The following is a 10,757-nucleotide window of genomic DNA, read 5'->3' on the forward strand; positions in this document are numbered from 1 at the left end:
AGCTCATCAGGCCGCCTAGCAGACGACGACAGTGTTTTTTTTTTTTTTTTTTTTTTTTTTTTCAACGTTTTTTTCTCGTAATCAATTAACATATATTACAATAAATGTACAATAAACATATGCCCTATATTAAAATGGACATAAATTGAATAAAATATGTATATAGATTTAATCATTATTATCGCGCAACTGTAGAACATTTAAATTAATAAGTTACATCGTGCATTTTCTCTCTTATCCAATTAACATGTATGACAATAAATGTACAATAAACACAATTGTTATATTACAATAGACATGAGTTATATAGAATCTGTATGTACATTTTGCATTCTCATTGTGCATCTATAGAACAGTTGTTACATTGCTTTACAAATTTTACAATTTAATAGAAATCGCATCATGGAAACTATAATACAAATGTTCAATTGTCACATTTGGATCTTCTGGGAAGTCTTTTGCGAGCACCAAGTCGAGACAAGAGCCACTCTCTGTCGTTGGCTTGTTCACAAGTTGTTGGTACCCATAGCTTGTAAACAACGTTTTTAGAGATGGTTTTCCAAAGTAGTTGTCATTGAAATCGCCCAGAATCAACACTGGGGAGGATATTTCTTGATTGATTTGGGATAATAGAGAACTGATTTTGGCTTTAAACTTATCCATTGGATATATTGGAGGTCTGTATATCACGAAAACCGCTACCGCGCTTGGTTCTAATATTTGTATTGACACACACTCTAAGTCCTTTACTTTGGTCGTGTACCTTGTATGTTTGACATCTTTTGTAAATATTGCGACCCCACCCTTAGCCTGTGATTGTAGTTGTCTAAATATGGGATCAGAGGATGTGTATACCTCCTCTCGATAGACTGCGTGAACATCTGAGTTTGGAATTAAGCTGGGAGGTACGTAGTCTTTCTTGGTAAGCCATGTTTCTGTGAAGCATATAACTTGGGAGTCGTTCACAAAACCAGCGTTTTCAATGTCTTTCCTATGTGCGAGGAGACCTTCTGTATTATGCAACAATAGTTTCAGACAATAACATTTGTCATCAACACCAGTTTGGAGGAGGTAGTTTGGCATGCTAGAAAGTGATTCCTTAATTTCTGCTGACGCAAAAATACAATCTGTGTCAAAATGCAAGATGCTGAGTCCTTGTAATGTAGTTGTTCTACTTAATGCTACATATGCCATTCCTGGTTGAAATATCTTTTGAAGTGAAACTACTACTTGTGTTGTTGTCATCCCTTGCACTTTGTGAATGGTTGCTGCCCAACCCAGCTTAAGTGGCAATTGTTTTCTGAGTGCATTTCGTCCTACAAGAACATCTTCATATGGCGTTATACGGACAGCTTTTTCTGATCCTTGTACATTTGAAACTGTGGTGGAGATGGCTTTTCTGCCAATGTTTTCGTTATCAAATTGTATATATACCGCATCGATGTCATTTCCCCTGACCTCTATAGCAGATATTGTACCAAATGCGCCATTAACAAGACCATCTTCTGTATCAATGTTTCTTGTTAGCATAACCCGTGCATGGATTCCAAGTTTGATTATGTCTGGTAGGTTTTCTGGCGATGAGGAGGAATAGGGTTGCTTTCGCAAGAGCAGCGTACCTGAGGTACTTTTTGTGTAATCTTTGGCTGTTGAGTACAGACATGGACTGCAGACTGTTTCTACCATCTGTTCATTGTGTGCATCCACTTCGTTGTTGGTTGAAAATATATGCAAAGCATTCTTTGACTCTATCGGAATTGACTCTTTAGAAACAGACTGAAGGAGTTGTAAGTCTGTTTGTTGCAATGGTTCTCCCCGCAATCGGACCCTTAGACGATTTAACATTTCGGCAAATTTTACATCTTCCTTTTGACGCATGATCTCAGACAGGCTGGCAATTTGGAATAATGGATTCCAGAGATCTAAAATTATAGAATCCTTTAGCTTGTACAGAGGAGATGCCTTCACTGGAGGAAGCTGGTAGAAATCACCAACAGCTAAAATTGCAACATTTCCAAACACCTTCTTAGATTGTTTAATTTGGGTCAGCCTGCCATGGATGTATGTTAGAAGTTTGTGGTCTACCATCGAAATTTCGTCAATGATAAGGAGTTTTAAGTGTTCATATTTTGCTCTTAGCGAGTTTAGGATGTTTTCCCCCAAAGGCGTGTATGGGAGTTTAATATTTTTGCTAATCCCAAATGCTGAATGCAAAGTCATACCGCCTATGTTGAATGCAGCTGTTCCAGTTGGTGCTGTTATAAGCACCGATAAAGCATCAGGTGTTTCAAGTGTTTTGGATAGAATTCTGTTTGTTTCGTGATATATGCATTTTATGAGATGCGATTTTCCTGTTCCTGCTCCTCCGGTTAGAAACAGATGAAAGGGATCAGGAGACTTTTTCCATGCTACTTCAAATACCCATTCTCTTACTTTGTAGAATACATGTCGTTGAATCAAATTCATTTTTCTTAATGAATCTTGTATTTTGGTAGGAGAAATTTTAGGTTTCTGATATTGTATGATTCCAGCTTGGGTAGATGTAGACGATTTTTTAGAAATCGCCAGAAGTTCGATATCTGGAGATATGTCTTCGTCCTCGTTATTAACTTTGCTTGTATTTTTCTCCTGCAGTGTGAGTCTTTCTGCTTCACATTCAGGGGCTACTGCTGCCCATGCGTCTTCTCCGATGCGGCCCTCCTGTACATCATCCCATGCTTTCTCTAAATTATCTGCATCCCTCTCAAAGCGAGCTCTGTTTTCATTAATGATGTTCAATACGGATCTTTTTCCGATTTTTCCATTGAAAATGTAATGTTCAAAATTGAAGAATTCTTCAGGTTTGATTATTACAGTTCTGTGTGGTAGGTACAGTTGAAGCAATGTCAGGAAGTAATCATTTTCCTGCTTCAGGCGATTGAATCGGGGGTAGCGGATGACAGCTTGTTTTCCTTTCTTTCTTTCCTTTATGTACCCTAGTCCATTAGTCAGTTCATAGTGCAATAGCTGTGCACCTTTTTTGGAAGAAGTTGGAGGTCTAGAGGCTGGATAGAGAGAGTAATATGAGCAGAACTCTGCCAAACATTGTTCATCAAATGGTTGTCCAATTGGACGAGCGTAATATTTGTCAATGATGGAGGACATCCATATATTCTCACTGTTTCCTTTTCGTGATTTCAGTATGTTCAAAGGAAGACTCATCTTAATTGCATTGCTTCCTGTGGGAATGAATACAACTTCTCTTGAGCATTCTTTCAAATGCATGCTGCAAACTCTGAAAACAGCTTCCTGTGCAGACACTTCTCTGTTTTGGACGTAAACCTGAGCAATGTGTTTCATTGCAGTAGCCGCATCCTTGTTGCCCTCTCGTGCTTCTTTTTGTGCATTTCCTATAAGTTCGCCGACTTCGGCTTCTGCTTTGCTGATATATGATAGTATATAAGCTACACATGAGTAAGGGTCCATAACATATTGAATGTCCATGTTTGCATTCCATGCACGCAGTAAAGTTGGATTGTAATTGTTAACCCAACCATCTTCTACGTTTCTTTTGTAATATATCGTGTTTTTCTTCGTATTTGCAGACAGACTTTCCTTGAATTTGGCGTAAGTAATATTACAAGCAAGTAGAATGTCATCAAATGTTAAGTTAGACTCTGTTGAGTTGATTATTCTCCATATATCTTTAACAATTTGTTTTGGAGATCTCTCGGCACCAGATTTACATAGTTGTTCAATTTCCTGAAGTGTTGGCATGTTAGTGGTTTGATTTTTTTCTCTCTCCTTGTTTTCATTGTCTTCCTCTGTGACTTTTACAAGAAACGTTTTGCGTATTGGAGGCCTAGGGAAATTAAATCGACATGTCGTTGAGTTCTTCTTGCATGACTTTGTGTGTGTCTTACTGTGAACCTGTACAGCATTAACAATATCATGGAGTTCAGGATCGCTTTTCTCATTTGGCATGGAACATGATACATATTTATCAACAAAAGTACAGATTTCTTTCTCTGTGTTTTCGTTTAATTTAGGTGCATTCCTGACCCACAATAAACAATGGATATGTGGGGAGCCGCGCTGCTGAAACTCTGTTCGGTAGAAGAAATCCACTACGTCTCCGACTGGTTGTGAAGGGGACATAATTAAGTCTGTGAATAGTCTTTGCACACGGTTATTAAATAATCGGGCACACATCACAGGGTTTTCCCTTATAAGGTGGCATTTTTCTGTCCATTCTATATCTCCAGGTGATCTTGGGTCTTCCGGGTCTTTTAATGCATTGATTGTTTCATCCCATCTAGTTTCACCAGCGGAAAACGTTATAAACCATGTCGGGATTCCTAACTGCCGAATCATGGCGTATAGATCTTTCATTGTTCTTTGCCAATATGGAGGCGATCCGCGTACTGGTTGTAAGAAACGAAAACCAGCATCTGATTTAAGAATTTTCTGTAAATCATTAGCATTAGTAAGCATTGACGCCGTTACTTTGCCTCCATCATTTGTATTTCCTTTCCCTTTCCGTAAGGCTATAGATATGTTTGATCGAATGTTTGACATTTCAATCATGAATTGAGCAAAGAAGATAAACTGATTATCTTTTGCGAATCTTTTGTCGGCGCAAAATAAGCGGGCATTGAAGTATTTTGTAGGGGACAGTTTTATAGGTCGATCTTCAAAGTATCCGAATTTGCCATCTGGATAAAGGTTTGGAAAAGCCATTGCATCCGCTCCTTTTTCCTGGAAGATACTTTGCGGTGTTTGATTTTCACCGGGCGCAATGCAAAAAACTTTGTTCTCTGTGTCTAGATACTCTTGTCCTATATCAACAGGCTGAGAACACGTTTCTACTGGTTGTGTGTGCATTGTCAAATTCTCCTGTTCTGAACTTTCATTTTCTTCATCCGAAGAATTTTCTTGTTCGTCTACTTTAACTAAATCTGAATCGGTTTCTGGGTCAAACCAACTGTCACTGAGTGCTATATTTGAATACCACGGGTTATTTCTTTTCAGGAACTCTATTGCTTCCTTTACCTTTTCTGGTCTCACCCATTCGTACTGGTAATGTCCTTTGTATGACAGTTTCCTTTTAAGTTTAACTTTGACCATCTGAGCTTCATTAATAGTTCTAGGCAGAGAAGTCGTGACACTGCTGATGTTCGACGGGACATTTACAACTTGTCCTTTGACACCTTTTTGTCCACCCTTTGGAAGTGAGAGGAGTTTCATGAAAGGTATTCGAAGAGCAACAAGTTGTCTTTCGAGGTGGTTTAACATTTTTAGCTCCTCGGGCACGATTGAAAGGTGTAATCCATTTTCAAGAGCCTGTGGTGGCATGTTACCTGCACACAAATGTCTGTCACATGTATGGCAGATCCACTCCTTCGACTCGAAAGTATACTGTCCACTTAAACATCTTTTAGCATTACTTGCGAACTTGCCATTTAAATACTTGGAGCGGTTGCAGATCTTTACTTGAGATTTGTAAAGCGTCCTCGCACACACAGTACATGGATATGATGGAATTTTCTTGATGTTCTTAGTAAATGTTTGCAATGCAACGTGAAGATTTTTGCGTCTTCGATTCACGGCTTCTTTTTTCTTTATTGGAATTGCGGGATTCTTGTGATATTGTTGGAACAGGAGCATTTTCAGTTTATGGCGAAATAAAGAATTGGATGCATACCGTTTTATTGATGACGCTTTTACATTTTGCCTAAAGATGGTATTAAATCTGTACTTCTTGAGTGAGTAGTAAAGAACACATTTCTTGAAGTTCAAATTTTCGCTGTATTTTTTCTTAGATGCTGATTTAACATGCTGCCGAAATGCTTCATTTTCTTTGTATTTCTGTTTAGAAGCTGCTTTTGTACGCTCTTGAAAAGTTAGGTTCTCTTTGTATTTCTGCTTCGAAGCAGCCTTTAACCGCTGCTGAAACTTAATGTTCTCTTTGTATTTCTGCTTCGAAGCTGCCTTTAACCGATGCTGAAACTTAATGTTCTCTTTGTATTTCTGCTTCGAAGCTGCCTTTAACCGCTGCTGAAACTTAATGTTCTCTTTGTATTTCTGCTTCGAAGCTGCCTTTAACCGCTGCTGAAACTTTTTGTCTTCTTTATATTTCTCCTTAGAAGCTGCAATTTTACGTCGTCGCAGTTCTCGGTCTGAAGTATATTTCAAATTTCCTTTCTTCCTATACTCTTCCTTGTTTTTAGCATACATATCTTTTTTCTTGACAGCTGTTGGATTTTCTTTTTGAACACTAAGAACAACATCATAATGATTCAAGTTTCTATGGTAGAGATAAATTCCATCTGTCACATTGGCTTGTGAAGGACTGTGTTTCATCCATTTCCAATGCGGTCCATATTTGGAATATACATAAATATCAACTTGAAGCATATCTGCGGCAGTGAATATTTCTGTTTCTGTCGCCCATATTCTTTCGGATTGCATTGATGTATCTGATAAATATGCTTCTACATTTCCGTAGTACTTGTTTGGAAGAGCGTTGCTTAATTCATCCTGATGTGCAAGGAGATGATTGCAAATATGTGATCTGATTTGAGAATGGTATTTTTCTGTACCAGTTATTATATATGACAAGGCACTAAAAAAACAGTTTCCATCAGGTTTTGTTTCATGTAGCAGTGATGGATATCCTAATTCTGTAGATGATTCCTCATTTTCAAACGGACAGTTTATGTTGCCTAGTTTAAATTCTTGTGCAGTTTGTAATCTCCAAGATTCATCGACTGGTTGATATATCAAGTAGGGTTTCATATCATCTCGCTCTAATCGTTTTCTTCTTTTATCTTTATATCTTTTTCTCCGACCTGAAAGGGATCGTTTTCGCTTGGCCATAACTGTACTTTCATTGCCCTTGATTAGCTTGATTTAGGCCTGAAAAGATAGATTTATTGTATTTTCACATTCTAAAATAGGAGGTATATTAGAACGTTCTTTTATACCTCCTTGGGAGCTCTTTATAAATTTCCTAAAATTTCAATGTAGATAATTCAGTTCAATAATTTCATTTGTTAAAAAATATCCTAGTTTGTGAATTCATAAAAAGCTCCTGTGAATTTAACAATTTATATTCATTAAGTCTACAGATACAAACAATACAACATACTAAGTATATGGCTGTCTGCCGCCACACATTGACTATTTTCAACCTTAATCTTACTTTTGACTAATAATTATATATATTTAATTTCTTTGTAGGCATTATAGTGAAGGTGTGACGCCCAGCACCGCGACGGGGACGCCAGCCGTTTTCAAGCCATGTGTTTTCGTCCCATTATTTTTGTACTGTTTCCCAAATTCAATGTTATGTAAAATCTATCCAAATTTCGAATATTTCTTTGGAATAAACTCACATGCCTTGAAGGTGCCATATTTCGTTTTATTTAATTATCATGACAACGTATGTACAAATAACAATATTATTTGGCAAGAACAAAATTTTGAAAAGACTACTTGCGATATAAAACGACATATCATATTTGTGATACATGTGAATAAGTCATTATCATGTTATGGTTACATAGTTGACATTGCTATTTATTACAAAACTTGATATTATCTATCTTCAAGTGGCAAAAACTATTGTCACTGCACTGTACAAGTTAGTTTTTTTCCCCCAAAAGATTATGTTTGAGCAATATACAACATCAGAAAGAAATTGTAACAAGTCCTCAGAAAGAAGAATAGTTTTCTGTTATCTCGAAATCGATTCTATCACTCTTATTTTCTTGCACCAATAGAGCATTGTTTACTGTCACGGTCCGTAATCCAATATGATTTCTTTTTGAATACGTGTCTTTTCCTTTTTTGTCTGACAGTTTTTTTTTACTTTTGCATTTTTTCTCGATAGTCGATCAAATGGATGTTTCTTTACATCTTTGAATCGTCTTTTGCTGTTTCCATTGGTGTCTTTACTGGATTATTAATATCAACAATCTCTTTTGACTTTAAAGCGCCACTACTCTCAACCTCCTCTGACACCCCAGTACCAATAGTGTAAACATCCTCAATCCAGCTTGTATCGAGTTCACTTTCTAATTCTCGACACTTTTCCTTGATATCTGCTGAAGTACATTCAAGTTTTCTATTCTTTTCTTTCAGTTTTTGTATTTCCCTTTCAGACTCATGTAATTTTCTTTTTAGGATGGCCTCTTCCTTTTTAGTGGCAGAAAGCTTTAGTTCTACTTCATGGTGATGTTTTTTAATGTCTTTCACATCCTGCTGAACTTGATTTGTTATAGAATCGACAAGTTTTAGGTGTTCCTCCGATAACTTGTCTTCTTGGCGCATTTTGAAGCAAAGACCAACCAATTGTAAAAGTGATGCATCAATTGAGTTCATTTCCCTGAAAAGAGTATCCATATGCTAATTTTCTTTCAAATTTTTGTTTTTTTCTTCAAGTGACCATAACATAAGTAGTATTTGCTTTCACAGCATAATGAGATTTTTCCCAAAGAAGGTACATGTATATGGCTATTTGCCACCACGCATTGGCTTTTTAGCCCTATCATTATCTTTCCTTGAAAAATTTTCAGCTTGGCCTAAAATATATTTTTTCTTGCAGGCAGGTAAGCAAAGGTGTGGCGCCCGGCACCGCGACGGGGACGCTAGCCATTTTGTCAAGCCATGTGTATTCGCCAAATAGCTGTTTCCCTTCCCAGTGATTTCTAATATATATTCTATATAAATTTGTTTAAGAGGAACTTTTTCTCATCCTTTACATCTAATGGTTGTTAAAGGCATACCACATGGCTTGAAGGTGCCATGTACCAAATTTTAAAAAATATTGGTCCTTTAATCATAAGGACCACTATGTAATAGTTAAAAATGCGACCACATATTTGAAGCCCAGGCCGCGTTTGGGCTCTTTTTATGCATATGTTAAAGGCGATCACCTTTTTGAAGCCCGGATCGCGGTCGAGCTTTCGTTTGTACATCTTTCGGGCTAATTTGCAACCACATTTTTGAGGCCCGGGTCGCGGTCGAGCTCATTTGCTTGCATAGTATTTTGTTTTGTTTTTTTGTCTGTTCTCTTTGATTGCGACCACAGTTTTAGGCCCGGGTCGCGGTCGAGCTCATGTTGCATGTATTTTTGCCTTTATATCTACCCCTCCGGTAACCGTGACCAATGTGTGCTCTTAACCAAGCACAGGTCCGTCCAGCTTGAGAGCTAAACTTACCAACAGTCAAACTCTCCCCAGGCGGACCCTCGCCAACCCCAATTAATAAACAGCGTATTTGCGGCAGAGAATCAGTTAGGTACTTCCTCTGTAAACAAGATTTCATGCACTAGAGGGGATTAAGCTTGCATGAAAATCTATCTGATTGCGACCACAGTTTAAAGCCCGGGTCGCGGTCGAGCTCATGTTGCATGTATTTTTGTCTCGATAAAGTTTGCAGTGACAATGACTCTTTTGCCTTTATATCCACCCCTCCGGTAACCGTGACCAATGTGTGCTCTTAACCAAGCACAGGTCCGTCCAGCTTGAGAGCTAAACTTACCAACAGTCAAACTCTCCCCAGGCGGACCCTCGCCAACCCCAAACAGAGTATTTGCGGCAGAGAATCAGTTTGCTACTTCCTCTGGAAACAGTCATGAGCTCGAGGGGGGTTGAGCTTGCATGAAAGTCTTCACACTATGACCTGGATACCAGCCCATTTAACAAATTCCCTCTTCCCAACAGAGGATAGCGTGACTTGGTATATCAAAGGTCTCCGTGATCCAGTTCTGCTTCTAAATGCCGTCAGTCGACTTGTCGACCATAATTGCCTCAGCAGCAGTTCGTTACTCGAATCAAGCTGCTCCATACTATAGGAAATGGCGTGCGGGACATACCGATGTAACGATTTTAAGGATCTTGTAAGAGGGAAATCTATCCTAGCTTGATGTCAAACTTCGGAACAAGGCTCCTTGCTGCCTTTGTTTCACCTTTGTCCCGATCATGTCCTCCCATAGCATGTCTCAAACCAGCGCCTTACTGACTGTGGCACGCCGTCCCTTTGCTCCTTGTCTGTTTGTCAAGACCATTTTGTCGAAAAATTTACCGGCCACACCGGGACTCGAACCTGAGCTGTCTTGCACTCTAACTGTAAGTCCAGCGCGCTACCGACTGAGCCACGCGGTTTTCATGTAAATCAATGTTAATAGATAGACGTTTATAACAGTTTATGTATTTGATAAATGACTTTGTTTATTTCTATTAAAGGTTGTATGAAAATAGATGATATAAAAAATGCAATTAAAAAAATTATTTTATTCATAATGTATTGAAGCTTGAATTCTTTTTTATGACAGCATTTACATATCACAAGTGGATATTATTCTTAAATTTTAGATTTCTTAAATGGTTATATTTAGAATATCGGGAATCGGATTTTAACATAGCCTATTAAAATAAAATAAAACCAATTCAAACCCGATTTGCAGAAGTAAAAATAGTTGACCATGCCTAACAGACGATTGCAAGGTATACTTTATTTACTGTTGTTTTGAAAACAAGCTAGAAAATTTTTAGGCGTGCGAATCCAGACGTGTCTATGCTTACAAGTACTTTTGAAATTTCATCGTATAAGCTTTTATTACAAAGTATTCAAGATTTAAGAATATAAATGATAGTAAACTGCGGGTATTCATGCCATGATTTTGAATACACTATCTAAAAATAGGTCTTAAGATAATTTTTCACAATATTTGTTCGTACAACAAAAAGTGTAAAAAAAAAATATATATACAC

General features: G+C 37.8%; 1 protein-coding gene across 1 annotated transcript; it reads right to left on the bottom strand.

The window, feature by feature from the left end:
- Positions 1-378: 378 nt before the first annotated feature.
- LOC134247573 (uncharacterized) lies at positions 379-6,858 on the bottom strand. The gene has a single exon (XM_062729909.1). It carries the CDS (start codon positions 6,856-6,858, stop codon positions 379-381), a length of 6,480 nt encoding a protein of 2,159 aa, XP_062585893.1.
- Positions 6,859-10,757: the final 3,899 nt, after the last annotated feature.

This window comes from Saccostrea cucullata, unplaced genomic scaffold (genome assembly GCF_032062105.1).
Source record: "Saccostrea cucullata isolate Sc308-1 unplaced genomic scaffold, CSIRO_AGI_Scuc_v1 ctg1904, whole genome shotgun sequence".
In the NCBI taxonomy this organism is placed as follows: domain Eukaryota; kingdom Metazoa; phylum Mollusca; class Bivalvia; order Ostreida; family Ostreidae; genus Saccostrea; species Saccostrea cuccullata.

Coding starts and splice junctions, on each gene's coding strand:
- LOC134247573 (XM_062729909.1), bottom strand. CDS start 6,858: ATGGCCAAGCGAAAACGATCCCTTTCAGGTCGGAGAAAAAGATATAAA.